Source organism: Drosophila mauritiana, chromosome 3R (assembly GCF_004382145.1).
Source record: "Drosophila mauritiana strain mau12 chromosome 3R, ASM438214v1, whole genome shotgun sequence".
Lineage (NCBI taxonomy): Eukaryota > Metazoa > Arthropoda > Insecta > Diptera > Drosophilidae > Drosophila > Drosophila mauritiana.
This window is the reverse complement of record NC_046670.1, coordinates 12,212,783-12,232,007: the sequence shown is the minus strand read 5'-3', so window position 1 is coordinate 12,232,007 and position 19,225 is coordinate 12,212,783. Positions and strand designations below refer to the sequence as shown.

At 37.5% G+C, this 19,225-nt stretch overlaps 2 protein-coding genes across 9 annotated transcripts in view; one reads left to right on the top strand and one right to left on the bottom strand.

Annotated features, from left to right (window-relative positions):
• Positions 1-19,225, top strand: part of LOC117144458 — a 60,892-nt gene that overhangs the window by 7,303 nt on the left and 34,364 nt on the right. The window contains exons 1-2 of one of the 7 annotated variants that reach the window (XM_033309616.1): positions 8,116-8,257; positions 8,835-8,902. The exons of 5 other annotated variants lie outside the window; for them this stretch is intronic. In XM_033309616.1, coding sequence (XP_033165507.1) covers positions 8,900-8,902 — 3 coding nt within the window. In that variant the 5' untranslated portion in view covers positions 8,116-8,257; positions 8,835-8,899. Of the gene's footprint in view, positions 1-8,115; positions 8,903-19,225 lie in introns of those variants that run through there. One more of the 7 variants, XM_033309615.1, reaches the window with a different exon arrangement.
• Positions 9,747-13,112, bottom strand: LOC117144459. Of its 2 annotated transcripts, none has more exons than XR_004459643.1 (2): positions 10,423-12,820; positions 9,747-10,287 (listed from the first exon to the last, which is right to left on the bottom strand). XR_004459643.1 is itself a non-coding variant. In XM_033309619.1 (2 exons), exon 2 carries the CDS (start codon positions 12,719-12,721, stop codon positions 10,529-10,531), a length of 2,193 nt encoding a protein of 730 aa, XP_033165510.1. In that variant the 5' UTR covers positions 12,722-12,892; positions 12,950-13,112; the 3' UTR covers positions 10,339-10,528. The 2 variants fall into 2 exon arrangements, 1 of the variants encoding a protein (XP_033165510.1); XM_033309619.1 differs by lacking the exon at positions 9,747-10,287 and adding an exon at positions 12,950-13,112 and having other exon boundaries at positions 10,339-12,892.

The window sequence follows — 19,225 nt, the reverse complement described above, 5'->3', positions numbered from 1 at the left end:
AGCAGCAACAACAGCAGCAGCAGAAGCAGCAACAGCAGTAGCAACAGCAGCAACAACAGCAGCAACAGCAGCAGCAACAACAACGACATCAGCTAAGTCAAAACAAGAATTTTCTGTTTATCCAAACACACATATATATATAAATACATATAAAATACATATACACGTACTATATATATTAAGAAATTACAAAAAATTTTCAAAATGATGTCAGAAAAGACTATTCAATTCCTTAAGAAGCAGTCCGAAATTATTTTGGAAATTAGAAAGTTGGAAGTAAAACCAACATTAACAGATGTAGAAATTCTAAAATTAAATGAGCTTCAAAATGTTTCATTGCTAATCATAGCAATTTGTTAAAGATCGGCGTTGTCGATCATGAATATTTTAACGCGAAGCAGTATGATTTAATAATGATGGTGTTAGAAAAAATTAAAAATGAAAAAATTAAGGGCGAGTCGGTAGAAAACACTTTCCCTAAATCAAACACTGTCCCTAAATCAAACCCTCCCCCTACATTAAACCTTGAAATGTGTGGTCACCCTGAAAAAGAGGGTATAGCACAAAACAACGCTTTAAAAGTAGAGCAGGCATTTCGAAATAATGTTGGCCAATTTCGAGTATATCTAGAAGATACGTCTAAACTAATAGACAGTAGTCCAGATTTCCTTAAAATAAGGAAAAATAAAATTGAATTTTTATGGCATAAAATAGATAACCTGATTGAACAGGTGAATAGTCATTTTGAGAGCTCGCTATTCGAAGAAGAAATTAGCGAACTTGAATTTGACAAACAAAATATTATTACAGCCATTAATAGTCGACTCAGTGGCACAATAAATAAAGCTGAAATGTCGACGGTTGTTAAGGCGGAGGAGTTACCAACCCTGCCTAAAATACAGATTCCCACTTTCTTTGGTGATTCCAAAGAATGGGATCTTTTTAATGAACTCTTTACAGAGCTCATACATGTGAGAGAGGATCTCAGTCCTTCTCTCAAATTTAATTATCTAAAGTCAGCATTAAAAGGAGAAGCCAGAAATGTGGTTACTCATTTACTGCTCGGCTCTGGAGAAAATTATGAAGCCACTTGGGAGTTTTTGACCAAGCGATATGAGAATAAAAGAAACATATTCTCAGATCATATGAATAGGCTTATGGATATGCCAAATTTAAATTTAGAATCCAATAAGCAAATAAAGACATTTATTGACACGATTAACGAGTCAATTTATATTATAAAATTAAAGGCACAATTACCAGAAGATGTGGATGCAATTTTCGCTCACATAATTCTTCGGAAATTCAATAAAGAATCACTCAATTTATATGAAAGCCATGTTAAAAAGACAAAAGAAATACAGGCACTTTCTGATGTCATGGACTTTTTAGAGCAAAGGCTCAATTCTATATCATCATTCTCACAGGAAGTAAAACCTGTAAAGAAAATGATTAATAATAACAAGAATAAAAATTATAGTGACAATTGTGCATATTGCAAACTACCAGGGCATTATTTAATTCAATGCCATAAATTTAAAATAATGAATCCAGCAGAACGGTCTGACTGGGTAAGAAAAAATGGGATTTGCCTAAGATGTCTGAGGCATCCGTTTGGTAAAAAATGTATAAGCGAGCAGCTTTGTTCGACTTGTCGTAAACCTCACCACACGTTACTTCACTTTGCAGGTCATAATCCAGAAAAAGTGAATACGTGTAGAACAACAGGTCAAGCCTTGTTGGCCACGGCCTTGATTCAAGTAAAGTCGAGGTATGGAGGCTTTGAACAATTAAGAGCATTGATTGATAGTGGCGCTCAAAGCACAATTATTTCAGAAGAGTCTGCACAGATTCTAAAATTGAAAAAATTTCGGTCTCATACTGAAATAAGTGGAGTATCTTCCACAGGAACGTGCATCTCCAAGCACAAAGCGGTTATTTCGATAAGAAATTCTCCGAAAAATTTAGAAATTGAAGCAATTATTCTCCCAAAACTTATGAAGGCACTTCCAGTCAACACGATTAATGTTGATCAGAAAAAATGGAAGAACTTTAGATTAGCCGACCCCGATTTTAATAAACCGGGTCGCATTGATCTAATCATTGGAGCAGACGTATATACTCACATTCTGCAAAATGGAGTTATAAAAATAGACGGTCTCCTTGGGCAAAAAACTGATTTCGGGTGGATAGTTTCTGGATGTAAAAAATCCAAAGGAAAAGAAACCATTGTAGCCACAACAATAGAAATAAAAGAGTTAGATCGCTACTGGGAAGTGGAAGAAGAAGAAAAAGATGATATCGAGTCTGAAATCTGTGAAAATAAATTTATCAAAACGACAAAAAAAGATTCAGATGGGCGATACATTGTGTCAATTCCATTCAAGGAGGATGTCACCTTAGGAGATTCAAAGAAACAAGCGATAGCTCGTTACATGAATCTGGAGAAAAAACTAAAAAGAAATGAAAAACTTAAGGTTGACTACACTAAATTCATGAATGAATACATGGATTTAGGACACATGATTGAAGTGAGTGATGAAGGCAAATATTTTTTACCGCACCAGGCAGTGATTAGAGATTCAAGCCTTACGACCAAATTGAGAGTAGTTTTTGATGCTTCAGCAAAAACTACGAATAACAAAAGTTTGAACGACATAATGTGGGTTGGGCCACGAGTTCAAAAAGATATTTTTGACATTATTATTAAATGGAGAAAATGGGAATTTGTTGTTTCGGCAGACATTGAAAAGATGTACCGACAAATTAAAATAGATAATAATGATCAAAAATATCAATATATTTTATGGAGAAATTCTCCAAAAGAAAAAATTAAAACATATAAATTAACCACAGTCACTTACGGAACTGCATCTGCACCATATTTGGCTACCAGGGTTCTGGTAGATATTGCAGATAAATGTAAAAACCAAGTTATTAGTGCAATAATTAGGAATGATTTCTATATGGATGACCTAATGACTGGAGCTGATTCGGTAGAAGAAGCTAATAAATTAATAACATTAATTCTCCATGAATTGCAGAAAGTTGGATTCAACTTAAGGAAATGGATTTCCAACAATTCCAAAATATTAACCACTGTGGAGGACACAGGGGACAATAAGGTTCTCAATATTATCGAAAATGAATGTGTTAAAACTTTAGGACTAAAATGGGAACCTCAAAATGATTTATTTAAGTTCAGCGTAAATTGTAATGATGAATCAAAAAATATAAATAAGCGCGTTGTGTTATCAACGCTAGCAAAAATATTTGATCCGTTAGGATGGTTGGCACCAGTCACGGTTTCAGGAAAACTTTTTATTCAAAAACTTTGGATAAATAAAAGTGAATGGGATCAGGAATTATCCATAGAAGATAAAAATTATTGGGAAAAATATAAAGAAAATTTATTATTGTTAGAGAATATTCGAATCCCAAGGTGGATTAATTCAAACAGTTCTTCAGTCATTCAGATTCACGGATTTGCGGACGCCTCCGAAAAAGCATATGCTGCAGTAGTCTATGCTAAAGTAGGACCTCATGTTAATATAATAGCTAGCAAAAGTAGAGTCAACCCTATAAAAAATAGGAAGACAATTCCCAAACTCGAGCTGTGTGCAGCTCACCTGCTTAGTGAATTAATCCAAAGACTAAAAGGATCAATTGACAATATAATGGAGATCTATGCTTGGAGTGATTCCACGATTACCTTAGCATGGATTAACAGTGGTCAAAGTAAGATCAAATTTATAAAAAGAAGAACGGATGACATTCGGAAATTAAAAAATACTGAATGGAATCATGTTAAGTCAGAGGATAATCCAGCAGATTTAGCATCCAGGGGAGTGGATTCTAACCAATTGATCAACTGTGATTTTTGGTGGAAAGGTCCGAAATGGCTAGCAGACCCAAAAGAACTTTGGCCTCGGCAGCAGTCTGTAGAAGAACCTGTCTTAATAAATACGGTATTAAATGACAAAATAGATGATCCTATTTACGAATTAATAGAAAGGTATTCCAGTATAGAAAAACTTATGCGTATAATAGCATACATAAATAGATTCGTGCAGATGAAAACAAGAAATAAAGCCTATTCATCAATTATTTCAGTAAAGGAGATAAGAATAGCGGAAACAATTGTTATTAAGAAACAACAAGAATACCAGTTTAGGCAAGAGATAAAGTGCCTTAAAATCAAAAAGGAAATCAAGACAAATAATAAAATATTGTCATTGAATCCATTTTTGGACAAGGATGGGGTTCTAAGAGTTGGAGGAAGATTGCAAAATTCCAATGCAGAATTTAATGTTAAACATCCAATCATTTTAGAAAAATGCCACCTAACAAGCTTATTAATAAAAAATGCTCATAAGGAAACATTGCATGGAGGGATAAACCTAATGCGAAACTATATCCAAAGAAAGTATTGGATTCACTAGACCCATTACTAAAATTTGTCCCTTGGAAGGAATAAAGTCTGTTGACAAAAATGAGGCTGACCAAGAGCCAAAAAGACGAACTAGAGCGACATCGGGAATGTCCAAGATCGGAATCATTATGGCAATGTTGTTGTTTGTGTTAAGTTGTCAAGTTTCTAGCGCATTACCTAAAGATATAGCACCAAGATATTCTATAGACAAAATAAATAAAACCTCAGCAATATATCTAGACCCGCTAGGAGATGTTGAGATTGTGAGTACTTCTTGGAATTTGGTTATCTATTATAAAATGGATCCATATTTTAAAATGTTAACAAAGGGTAATGCGCTTATACAAAGTATGAGGAAAGTTTGCGAAAGACTTCATAGCTTTGAAGAGCAATGTAGTCTAGTCTTAGATAATATGCAAAGTCAGTTATCGGAACTTGAAGAAAACAATAAATTGTTTATGATGCAGTCTAGATCTAGAAGCAAGCGTGCTCCTTTCGAATTTATGGGTTCCTTGTATCATATTTTATTTGGTATAATGGATGAAGATGATAGAGAGCAATTAGAAGAAAATATGAAGAATTTGTTAGATAACCAGAACAACCTTGATAAACTAATTCAAAAACAAACATCTGTGGTTGATTCAACTTCTAATCTATTAAAGAGAACAACAGAAGATGTTAACTCCAATTTTAGAAGTATGCAAATAAGAATTGAGAACATGACAGAAGTTCTTAAAGAAAATTATTATGTTTATAAGGAATCAATAAAATTCTTTATGATTACGAAACAGCTACACTCATTGATTGAAGAAGGCGAAAAAATTCAAGCAGGCATTATAAGCCTGTTGATTGATATTAATCACGGTAGGCTAAATACAAATATTCTCAGGTAAGGTTCCTGCGAATTCAAAAGTCCGTCTGCAATGTACTGGCTCTCAAATTGAATTGTTTGATTTGCCTCAGCAAGGAGTTTTAAGCATTGCGCCATATTGTACGGCAAGAACCGACGATAAAATTCTAGTTGCCCACCATAACATTCAGTCCGAAAGTGAAGAATTATTATCAACACCTTATATAGGAGAAGTTAGTGAAGTGCCGAAGATTATTTGGGATCCGCTGAAACTATCAATATTAAATCATACTGAGGAATTTGAACGATTGAATAATGAAATTAAATTTATGAAAGAGAACCATCAAAAATTGAAAGATTTACATTTCCATCATATTTCCGGACATGCTGGTTTAATTATTGCTTTAATACTAATGATAGTATTAATAATATATTTCATACGGAAATGTGCTGTGCAACAAAGAATGCAAGCAATAACCTTTGCAGGTCCGTTGCCAGTACTATAAATATCAATAGTAAATAAACAATAAAATAATATAACAAATAAAAATATACAGTCCACTATATCGTTGTTTAATAGAAAATGTACTTCTACATAGAAAAAGCAAAATGTTTAAAATAAGTTAATTGAGTACAAATTGTTGAATTAAAAATAATATAAACCATAATTGTAATCCAATAAAATTAAAAGCCAGAAAAACTAGGCCCATTGAAATCTTAGTTGCAAAATAAATGAACATATATCAAATAAATACAGTCCACTACTGTTATAAATGCAACTAATATACTAATGTACATCTCAGCTTTGCTGGCCCTTTGGCAGAATGTTCACACATGAACACGAATATATTTAAAGACTTACAATTTTGGGCTCCGTTCATATCTTATGTAAATGAATCGAGAGCGATAAATTGTATTTAGGATTTTGTTATCTAAGGCGACATGGGTGCATTGCTCAAAAACATGTGCACACCACATGAGTCAGTCACTTGAGATCGTTCCCCGCCTCCTAAAATAGTCCCTTAGTGGGAGACCACAGATAAGGTCCTCGCCGCTCAAGATAGGCAGATGTGCCCGAGCGTGGGACCTCGATAAGGCGGGGACTATTTACTTAGGCTTCTGCGTAGGCCATTTACTTTAAGATGCGATTCTCATGTCACCTAGTTAAACCGAAGATATTTCCAAATAAAATCAGTTTCTTACAAAAACTCAACGAGTAAAGTCTTCTTATTTGGGATTTTACAATATTGGTAGCCATGGCAAGGCACTTAAAGTGTATGGAAATGAAAGGTCGTAAAACCATACGATTTGTCTTATCAATTTCCATAAATAACCAACTCAAACTCAAGTTGTTTTTCTCTTGAGAGCGCAAGCAAGCGGGTCATTGATTAAACCTTTCGCAGTGGTTCCATGGCAACTTGTTCTTGGTGTGTTGTGCCCTTCATGTGTCCCACTAGCACCCCAATGAAGTGGAGTGGAGTGGAGTGGAGTCTCTTCTACGTACTAGATGGTATGATATTAGTTTGCCAACTGTGCCTCTGTCCCGACTCCTTGGCGTGTAATTAAGCAGGGCGGTGGAGACAGATAAGAAAGGCCGTCCGCTTGGACAGTGGGTCACTCGAGCGTTGGCTCTCCGCTTTGGTCTTTAGCTGTACTTGTCCATGGCGGCTTTTTCTCTCCTTCATATGGCTCGGCAACATCAACACCAATGGCAACAACCATAATAAAAACTAATGAGTTGCTCAGTGGTTATACCTGGTGTTCGTAGTTAGTGGGGTATACTATAATCGTGCAGAGAATTTTAAGCAGATAAATCTATAATAAAATATATATTCTCTATACTATATGTTATGTAGATTTATATTTTTAATAGCTAGAAAGAACGTAACTTTTTATAGATTGAGATTTGAATAATACTTTGGCAAAAAAAAGTACTTACTACAGACTCCGATGTATGACATTTGTATGAATAGGTATCTTATAGTCGCAACGTTCGGCATCGGTTCTAACTTGTTGTTGCTGCTGTCCGATGTTGCTGATGTCTGCTATGTGTCTTTGGCCCAGTGCATTACCCTTTGCCACACTTTACACGCTTGCATTCTTTTGAGTTCTTTATTTCTTTTGTGCTCCTCGTGGAGTTCTGTCTTAATTATCTGTAATTGATTGCATCTAAGCGGGCGCCCTAAGTGGCGATTGTTTACCTAGAAATTAAACGCGCCGAACAACAAATACAGTGCGTAAACAAATAAAAACAAAGCGTGTGTCTGGAAGAAAAATAACCTTTGCGATGATAGGATCCTCAAAAATAAAAGCCGAAGATGATGCAGCAGATGCAGGTTTTGATTCATACACAACAATGCTCTTAAGTGCTCGAAACACTTTCTCTTTAAGTTTGGCTCACTCTGAATTTCTGACGGCTCTTTATTCAGCTAGCTGAATGAAAAATACTCACTCAATATTTTAATTAACAGGAAAGGTTTCGGTTAGGCAAGATATACTTAGCAAAACTCAATAATTCTATTGAAATATAAAGATTTAGTAATATTAAATAAGTTTAACTAATAATATTACAATAAATATTGAGCTGAAAACCCATAAAAGACCAAGTTTCTGTACTGTCTTTTACTCAGCGCTCACATGACTCATGTCAATCGAGCGCTAGCAGCTGCGAGGGCTAGCAGTTAGCCGCTAGCCAGTTTCACTCGATTTCCGCTCTCGCTCAGCGATTCGCTCCGCGTAAATGTATCTTTTCTCTCTCGGTAAATGTATCGCATTCAGCGAAACTCGACAATCTGCTCGCAGCTGTTGGACTCTCGCTGGCTTTATTTTCCTTTAGTTGTTTAACAATTGCAGAGCCGCGTACAACGCGATAACGCTTTGTTGGAATTATTTTTTTCCTCGTATCTCTAGTACTGAAAGTGTATCTGCAAGATACACGTATATTCTTCAGCCTAGCGCACGTGTCTCAATATTTTGTAAGCAAATATATACATAACAAAATACAACAACAAACCTAGTGTTCAAGGGCCCCAAACAAAGAGCAGATTCTGCGTCATCTGATCCCGGGCAGCTGAATCACTTCACAACCTTTATTCTCCATCCGAGTGCTTTAGTGTCTGTGAATTGCAATTGTGTGCTGCGAAGACGCGCTTCGATCGCGTTCTACATTTTCGGTTCGCTATAATTTAAGCTGCTCACAATACAAAAAAAAAGGAATAAACCCAAGAGATCGCATATCTCTCTTTTTGCATAAATCAATAAAAAGATATCTAGTTTCTGACGCTGAGGTATTACGAAACCCCGGCACTAAAAGTGAAATTTTAAACGCAACAACCCGAAAGCCCCCCATAGCAAAATCGAAAAATATTTATCTCCGTGTGTTGGCAAAAAAAAAAGAAAAGAAAATGAAAAGTGACTTGTGACCGTATCAGAGAAATCAAATGATTCCACCGTCGGAAATATCAGTAAATTAAAACGAAATAAACCCACTTAGACATCGCAGCTCATTCATTTGGATTAATCAATTTTCATTTTCGGACAACCAACCAACAGGCATGCTGTATAGCGATTTCAACATTCTAGCCGCGACCCGTTTTAAATGAGATTTAACTAGATAAATGGTGCGTATCTTCAATCCCATATAGTTCTTATAACCCAAATGCGCTTTGATAAATGGAATTTCTTCCACATCAGTTTTCTAAAACAACTAGCGGAAGTCGAAATCGCTTTGAACCGATTTTATAACCGATTGTTTTTTAAGTTGGTGCAAACGTTATATAAGGCTTTAAATGCTAGATTGTAATAAATCAAGTTAAAATTTTTACTAAAATACTAATGTATATCTCTGAATAATAATAGGTTATTATACTTTACTTAATTTACATCTATCTATTTTTGCACATTTATTATAAAGTATAGGCATAAAAATTACAATTGCTATTGATAAAGGTATCAAAATGTATTGAAAATATATATATTATTCAAGGAAGTATATTACTGCATTCGTAACTACTCAATGCTTGTTATTTAATTGTTTTTAATTACATTAAATAATGTTTTTGCGTTGAAGGCTTGAGTTCAACCACCTCTGATGCACCCGCATTCCCGTCATAACCTTGCCCAACACGAATTATTTACTGATCCCATGCCACCACCCTACTTTATAAATGTATATTTTTTTCGCAATGCATTTATGCCACCCCCCTTGTAACCTTGTGCATTTACTTAGCTAATTACATAGACAAGCTTCGAAATGACCAAGACAGCGCTTTTTATTTCGCCCCTCCTCGCATCTCTAACTATGTTTATCTTGTTAATTAAGAATATAACTAACTAGTGGTTAATTTTTAATTGTTACTAGACGGTAATTTGTATGCAAGCCCACTGCTAGGACTTCGTTTAGAGATCTTAAGAGACTGTTATTATTATAGCCGGGTTCTATTCGTTCGACTCACTTGTGTCATTCATTTCGGATTGATTATGCACGCTCTTGACTCGGTTGAAAGCACACCCCTCTAGTTGCTTTATATACCATATTATTCAACTTGTGGCATTTCCATGCGGGCTCTTTTTTTTTTGGTTTAACTTCCCCGGCTAAGTCGGTTCGCTATATAGCAATTATTATTGTATACCACTCACTTCATATCTGTGAAACTTTGTATGGGTACTATGTGTGTGTGAGTGTGTGCTTTTGGCTTCTTTGTTTGACTTTTGCACTGCTCTGTTGGCATTTTTAATTGTTTTCACTGCGTTTTGTACCCTTTTTATGTTATTGTTTGATTCAGGCATTTTCCGCTTTTTTTGTTCGGTGAAATTTGTCGCCAAAGCTTTGTTTATTCCATATTTCCAGCTAAATTAAAAAACAAAAACTCGAAACTAAACTTGTCGCAACCAACTTTGGCTAATTAAGTTCTCAAACCAATTGCCTTTCTTTTTCACTGTTTTATTTTGTATTTTTCCAGCTCTGCTTTGACTTTTGTTTTCTTTTCGTTGATAATTGCTTTATCTGGAAATATAAAAATAGCAGTATAAAATAGAGAGCAAAGCTAATTGTAAACGTTTTTTTATTGATATTCAAGCAAATGTGTGAAATTTTAACTATATTCAATTTCAAAACCGGATTTTAACAACAAATATTCACCTTTTTACCTTTTACGATTTGTATTGTGAACACGCCTTTATTAATTTGCGATAAATAAAAAGAGAACGTTTCTTACGCCATTATTACATCCTTGACACAAAAAACTTTACGCCTTTTTAGTAAGATTAGTTCTTTTCCTAACTCTTCGCGGCTGCTTACAATTCTCGAGCTTGATCGTTTTGCGCTTCTTAAGATTTGTTATTTTGCAGTTTTCAAGTTTTACTGTCTTACAGTTTTCTCGATTTCCTGTCTTGCAGTTTTTGCGTTTATCGGTCTTGCAGTTTTCGAGTACAATATTCCAGGACTTTTCCAACTCTTTACTGTGTTTGACTACAGTTTTTGGCTGAGCCTTTCGAACTTTTTCTATATTGAAGATCTTATTGTCTTCCCTAGGAAATTCTTTCTTCGGTATATAATTATCCTCTTCGGATGTCCTCGAAATTTTTACTACTCTGCACGCATTCTTTTGACTTTGTTTTTTAAGTTTGTTGCATTTTGGTGCTTTATTGTCTCCTTTCTTATGGCTTAAACTATTCTTCTTTTTAAGTTCTGCCTTCTGTTTCATCTCAGCTTTTGCTCGATCTTGTCTTTCTTTTTTCAGCTGTAAGCACTTCAAGACCTCGTCGTCCTTATTGGGACACTCTTTTGATTTTTTTGAACATAGATATTCCTTTTCTTCGGCCATTACAAAATCTTCACTCCGCTTCTGCTCACTCTGTTTTTGTAGCTGTAAACATTTCCAGATTTCTTTGTGGTTAGGACGTTCTTTCTTTGAACTAGGATAATCCTTTTTATCGGACTTCGAGGCTTTATCTTCTTCTTTCTTCTTTTTAAGTTCTTCCGTCTTTTTCAACTTAGCTTCCATTTGAGCTTGTCTTTCCCTCTTCAGCTGTAAGCACTTCAAGACCATGTTGTCCTTCTTGGGACATTCTTTTGATTTTTTTGAACCGAGATTTTCCTTTTCTTTGCTCACTACAAAATCTTCACCTCGTTTCTGCTGAATTTGATCTTCTAGCTGTAAACATTTCGAAACTTCTTCGATCTTAGGAAATTCTTTCTTTGAACTCGTACCATCCTTTTTATCGGACTTTATAGATATTTCAGACTGACTGCTCATTTCCTTGCATCGCTGCTTCCTGGCCAACTTTCGGCAGCGTTCTTCTTCTCGCTCTTTCTCAGTTGGCTGTGCATAAGTGAACAGCCGGAAGGTGAGCTTGTCTGCCGACATAGCATTGACCAGCACTAAAGTTCCCCTTCGACCTGGCTCCAGGATGTCCAACTTGGCCAATATCTTTAAGCCCGCTTGCATGATGCGACAGTAGTTTACGCTGCCATAAACCATTTCCTTGACAAGGAGTGGGTAAACGCCACGAAAGAGCAAGGAGTGAGCGGCCTCATGTGGGCAGCCAGTGAGCAAAACTATGGGACACGGCGGCCTCATTTGACTGACCATCTGGGGCACAATGGAGCACGGACTGGCCACCACTATTGCCTGAGCCTGACTCACCGTAGCCGCTTCTGCAATTGCCGTGCTTACCGCCGAGATGTGATCGACGGCGTTGATCCGGACTTCGCTCTTAAGGTTGTTCTGAAGGCTCTCGTACCATAAAACCGACTCCACCTTGGCGCAGATTCTGGCCATGCACTGCACACATTGCACCGGGTACTTACCCTTGGCCGTTTCATCAGACAACACAAGGGCATCACAACCATCGAAGATTGCGTTTGCCACATCAGAAGATTCCGCGCGTGTGGGACGTGGCTTGGTTATCATCGAATTCATCATTTGATTGGCACAGATCACAGGCTTTCCAACTTTGTTGCACTTGGCCACGATCGATTTCTGGGCCAGCGGTACAGCCTCCAGTGCTATTTCGTTGCCCATATTCCCAAGGGCCACCATTATGCCATCGGATTCGCGGATTATCTCATCTATGTTCGCCAGAGCCAGTTGACTTTCGATCTTGGAAATGATCTTTATGTGCTCACTTGATGGACCCAGTGCCTGGCGAATTTCTTGCAAAGCTTTGGCATCGCGGATGAACGACGCGAAGATCATGTCCACCTTCTGATCCGCCCCAAACTTGAGATCCAGTTTGTCTTGCTCGGTTATGGCGTTTAAATCAACAGCTGCACCCTGTGGATTGACTGCCGGACCCTTGGTGTCCAGGGCAATGGCCACGGTTCTGGGAAGACCCGTTTCCTCCACATACATGGCGATGGCTTTACGTGCCGCCTGGATGGCCTGGCAATGGCATTCGTGGGTGCCGTGAGAGAAGTCCAATCGGACCACCTTCATCCCAGCATGAATGAGATTGAGGAGAACTTCGGGCTGGCTGGATGAGGGTCCAATGGTGCATATAATGCTGGTGAGGGGTAACCTCAGAGCTGGTGCTTGGAACTGTAGACGAGATTGGTAGTCCAGCTGGGAAAGGTAGGGTCCACGGTCTAGCCGGAACTTCTGGGGTTGCTAGTGTGGATTGTTCGATGAGAGAAGTAATTTCTATATTAAATCCCAAATACTCACCACTTTCCTTTTGCATTTGTCGGCATAGCAGCGAAATCTAAGGCTTGATGGAAAATTGGGACATGGTGACGCAACGCAGAGGCTTGCCCTCTGGCAAAGATTTCCGGCGTATTTTCGAATTTTGAAAAAATTTTGCGTAATGCAGACCAAATATATGATAAATTTAATAAAAATCTGAATTTTGAGGCTAAACAATTATGATCTAAGGGAAGATATCATAATGATGTCTGCATTAAATACTCTTTAATGTACCTCCCCATTCGATATAACTCAGACAACTCTGTAGTTTGAACACACCTTGAACCACAGCCTTATCACAACCTACATCCGAAACCAATACGAGTTTCGTACATTATACTCTATTGTTTGTTTTGCCCGCGGGCTGATATCAGCCGATGTTTTACTCTGAAATTTCCATTCTGTTTCCATTCTGTTTTTACAGTCTGAATCATTCATTTGCGTAATATGCCAAACTCATCGCGGTTATATTGTTTTGTTTGCTTAGAACACGAATGCATTTGCCACAGCTGTCTGAATAATGGAGTGCAGTAAAGATATAGTGGGCAAGTTGTAACCTTGGGGTCCTGAAAAACAGCTAAATAAAAAGGCCGTTATTTGCACTTTGCTTGGTTGTTTAACATTCGACTCTTAGCCGCTCGTACTCTTTGTATTCCTGACTTGCGATATTTCGCACATTCGACAATTTACACACATGTGTGTGTGTGTATGTAAGCACACCCCCCTCAACCCGCCCTGGGAAATGGCACAATGCCGTTAATACATGCTTATATATACTTCAATTTATTTTTTATTTATTTGCAAATTGAGTCGTATAATAATATTATAATAACTCGGCTACAATTGTCATGTGACTTTTCGTAAAAATAAGGCGTGCGCATTTTTGTCACGACTGTTGAGTACCACGTAACTGCGTATGCGGCTTTACTTACTTCCCTTACTTTCTTTAATTATATATATAAATTATTATTATTTATTTAGTTCAAAATGTGAAAAATATTGGACTTCAATCCTAAAATTTAAACTAATGTTTGCAGAGCAAGTTATACCCTGATTCGACAGTTAATGGGTATACTTTATCGTTTAACTTTTGGTTGATTACTGTTCATTTTCAGTTTTCATTTTCGGCTTGCTGTGTGTTGTGCTTTTGTGTATGTTTTTTGTCATTGCCTTGCCATTGTTCGCTTGGCGCTTTTCTCACTCTCGTGCCCTGTTCTACTTTCTATGGCGCTGATCCATGGGTGGATTGAAAAGTTTCACGGATGCTGAGTCGCTCGGGCACACGTACGTGGTCGATGCCGGGAGTCAGAGTGTATAAATCATCATAATTTCGTAACAATTGAATTTAGAGCGTAATTGCCGTAAATTAGATGAAATTGCAATGACTGAGAAATAATAATCAAGAGCTGAGTCGAAACTAAATGGAGTTGGTTGGAGTCGAAGTGCAGAGCACGAGCCGCTGGTTTGTCGATGGGGAGCATTGAGCCAAGTCGGGGCATAAATTGCGCTAATAAAGCGCACAATTAAAGTCACCAGAGTCAGCAAATTGGCAACACTTTCCAATCGAAACGAGTTGCAGATTCGCTGGAACCAAACTAACGCCGCTGATTTGGCCATTTTCATAATTGAAATAAAAGTAATAAAAACTAACGAATTTGGGTTAGATGCGCCACTTGAGCCCCAATACTTGCATCTCATCGGTGCAACGAAATTTTGTCAAATATACTCGTATGTTTGCCCGGTTTGCTTGCTGCGAGGAATGCGGAAATATTGTTTCTTTCTTTTTTCCTCTGCTCAGCTGCCTTTGCCTATCTTTGTTTACGTGCACTTTTCTCGCTGCACTTTTTCCTCCCGCTTTACGCCGCATCTGCATCTGTTTGTTTTGAGATATTTTCGCGCTGCCGTTTTTTATTTTCTTCAATTTTATGTTTCCCCTTCCCTTCCTGTCAACAAGCTGATGATTTCGTGTGTTGCCATGTGGTGGCCACGCAAATGCATTTTCCACACATTTTCTTTCGTGCATGACATTAAAGTTTTAAATTTAACAACCAGCCAAATGCCGGTCTGATGATTCTTCGCTTCCCTTGCTCTTTTCCAACACTCTTTGCCTTTCTGACGACACTTGACACTTGCGAACACTTGTGAACTTTGCCAAGTGCGTTAAAAGTCGCGCCCCACTTTCATTCCAAACTCTTAAGTTTTAAAGTCAATACTTTACTGCTTCAAATCCTTTTCTGAATATTGCCTAAATATTTTTTAGGGAGTAAAAACTTACGCAACTTCACCGCAGCTACGTAAAACAAACTTGCCTGTCGCCGACATTGCGCATACGCCGCATTGTACAACAGAGCAAGACGAACTGCATTTTCGATTTGTGGCGAGTTTGCGTGCTCAGTGAATGGCAGTCGCTGTCTTAATTCTCATTCCCGATTCATTTATTTTGGGAACTATTTTTTCGGTCCGACAAGCGAATCGTGCAAATGTCAAAAGTGTGACAAACATTTTGTGGAAATTCGGTTCATTATTGGACCAAAGTGACCCCATTCAAGAAACTGATTACAACCCGATGATTACCATCCCCAGACAGTCTGCCCTCAGCACGCTTCTAATTTCTATGAGACGGGCTTTCTTGGAGCTTGGACTTTGGCAGTATCTTCATCTTGGTTGCCGGCCGGGCACGATTTACTGCCACATTTAGATTTAAACTTGAAAATTTGTTGCTTCAAACTGTTGCATGGCTATTTTTACCATTTTTACCAGCACGTTCTACAAGTTTTTTGCGGCTACCTGCCGTGCAACGTGGGAAGTTGGAATGGGCATGAAATGGGTTTGCTGCCGCAAATGTTTGTCCAAACTGGACGCATTGTTTGGCCGCCATTCAATCCATTGGCCAAAAGGAAACGTTTTCCTTTGGCTGCCTTGAAGCGCAACCAAGTTGTTGACTCGACGGCCGGGTTTGTTGACTTGTCTCTCGATTTATCTGCGTGTTAATTTGAGCATTTAACATGGTAAATTAAGGAAGCACCAATTCGCCGCAGATATTTTCAACATAAATACACACCTAAGGCTGCTCGGGTTGCTTGTTAACCTGCCAACTACAACATGATCAACATCTCATTGTCTGCGATTTTTCTCCTTTACTATTTTTTTTTTGTTTTTGGTTAACTCTTTGCGTTAAAGCAAGCCAAGCAGTTAACGCAAAAAAAATGTGGTCTAAAGTTGACCGAATGAGGAAATGTAAACGATGTTTCTGACAATTAAATAATTAATTAAGTTCCAAAAATATCTCAAAACTTATAATTAATCATTCGGGCTTAATGTGGCAATACCTTAAAATTAAGATATTAATTACAAATAATTAATTAATCAAACGGGTTATAGGAAGTGTTTATCGGATTGGGATGTAATAAAATCAAGTTATTAGCAATTGGGAAGCTCTTAAACTTGAGTAATGTTAGTAGCTTGGCCCTCTTTGGCATTAAATAACTATATAATTTATTGTCTTCTTTATTGAACAGCTCTCAAATATGGAAAGAAACTACCTCATAGAAATCCGATTAGTCACTTATGTTGTATACATAAATACCAAATAGTATCTTTGGTAGCTGGCTTTCCTCCTGCACTGCCGACTACCACACAAGTTTTTAATGATTTTTTTTTTTTTAAGCGAGTATAAAAACCACCTTGCGCCCAGTTAGTCATTCGGCACACACGGACATGTGCAGGTATAGGTATATAAATATAGCCACAAGCCCCGATATGGCCGGTATACAGTTAACCAATTGTTAACCCAAATGTGCTGCCAACTGATTCGGAAAGCGAGGGGGGAACCATCGAGGTGCGCCTGCGCACAGCACATTGCCAACTGATTTGCTGCGCATTGGTTGAAGGGTAAATTACACCTTGCCACATGCGATTCAATGCGATTCGATGCGATTCAATCCGATGACGGACACTTGAACGGCGGACCGAGCTTAGTTGTCCAGGTCTTAGCAAACTTCGGTACTTCCTTTGGTGCTTCGAGAAAAGCTGCTCTATTTATTTAAATATACATAAAAAGATTTATTATCAAAATGCATTCTAAATTGCAAAAATTATACAATGGCTTAGGATTCATGTTTTACTCAGTTGATATACATTTAGATTTGCATTTCTCTCCGTGTAGTTGCTTTCCTCTTTGCTGTGCACATACGTATCCGTAAGATACTGTTAGCTACTGCCGCTACGGCCACCGGGCGAATGTTATTTGTATTTGTAGAATTTTGTGTGCAAATACAAATTTTGCGCTCGCAACTATTTGTAAATTGCGTCACCTCCGAAAACTTGGTTTTTGGTTATGGTTCGCTAGTGTGTCCATGTTTGGATGTTTAGAGCGCCCTCTCTATTTCTCCAACTATCCGACAATCGTTGGAAGTGTCTGTGTATCTCAGGGTGCGAGTATCTAAGTATCTGTGTCAATCGCTTACACTTGTGTCTGTGCTGCGGCCATAACTGCATACATATTTAATAGGATTTCAATGTTGTTTCATTCCAAGTGCGCTGTCACGTAATTAAAGTCACATAAACATTTGAATAGGTTTCTTGAATGGCATTACTTTTGAATTTTTCGATATTGTTGTTTTATTTTTTGGCACATTTATAAACGTACGCGTAGGCATTTCGGCTAGACTGATATAGATACATTCCGCGGCAAAAATAGACCTTCTTATAGAGCTGTCTGCGTCACTGGTTATGAATATGAAATGTTCAATGGTTGATTTCGTGTCATTTGATATGAATAAGTGTATTGTGTGGCTATTTATTATTAACTTGTGCCACTTTAAGACCTCAACAAGCGTTTATTGGTCTTTTTTGTTGACTCTAACATTGCTTACATTTTATTTTATTTATTCGTTGCGATAGAAAACACTAAAAGACCTTTCTCTGCAATACAAAACAATCAACTAATATAACTATCCTTAGTTTCTAAGGCTAATTAATATGTTTTATTTTTCGCATTTATTTAATTATCCAAATAGTGACTTGCAGTGTGTATTCAATTGTCGTTAAAGAAAGAAACACCTTTATTACTCACTTTTTAACGACTGGCCAGCGGCAGCATTTCCCTTTTAATTAATAATACCTCACCGCCGTTTTGTGGCGTGTTGCCAGCGGTGCCTTTTGGGCCAATGCCACCGAATGGCAAAAACTTTATGACACTGAGACCTACCTGGGCAATACCTCATCATCAGACTCTAAGGCAAACGCAAATTGACAGCCGTTACGGATATGATGATGACCTCATTTGTAGAGCAAAAAGCTGATCTTAATTAAGTCTTGCTTTTTTGGTTCTGATCGTTGGCAAAACTTCATTTTCGCTCCTCACTGATTGAGAATGATGTGTTTTTAATAACATCACTTGTTTTTTTTTACACATTTAAGGAGCTGCTACATTTGATACCACACGATTTTTTATTGCTGACCAATTTTGGTTTTTGCGATTTATTTTTTATTTTTAAATAATTGTTGCAATCAAATGCAATTACAAATGCATTGAAGCTGTCCGCTTGTGTTTCCTTTTTGCATGGCAATTACAAAACTAGACAAAAAGCAAAAGCAAGCCAAGAGCTCAATTATTGTTGCAACTTGCAAAAGGCAGCGGCAACACTAGCCACATCGGCAGCAACTGCCGACCGACTGTTGTCGATGCGGTAACATGGCTCAATTTTGGCTGCTGAACATTATTATTATTTCGCATTTGCGAACAATATTCGCTTATTGTTCCAAAGATCGGCCCACAACAACTACAACTGCAACAATTGTGGCAGCAGCAGCAACAACAACAGCAACAATGGCAACAACAGCTGAAAAACGATGGCCACAATTGATCATATTTTGGTCAGACAAGAGAAACGAAAAAAAATTGATAGATGATTGCTAGCCAAAGAAAATGTTTGAAAATCCCTTGGAAATTTTAATACTCTTCCTCTTTTGTAATACATTGTGTTTTAAGTTTTAAAAGTTCAAGGAAACACGTAAATAGCTTTCAATTTATTCCATACAACCTAATGCCCAAATCAATTTAAAGACATTGGGGTTAATAAATTTTGGGCAATTTTTAATTTACGAAAAACGTAATTTGACAACGGCAAATGTGAGTTCAAAGGTTTTCCAATTGCTTTTAAATTGCCCAACGTATGATCTATGCAATGTCTGCTAAAAGCCAGCGACAACCTTTTTTGGAAAGGGCATGACAAACAGATAGGCACCCCAGACAGA

Coding starts and splice junctions, on each gene's coding strand:
- LOC117144459 (XM_033309619.1), bottom strand. CDS start 12,721: ATGAAGGTGGTCCGATTGGACTTCTCTCACGGCACCCACGAATGCCAT.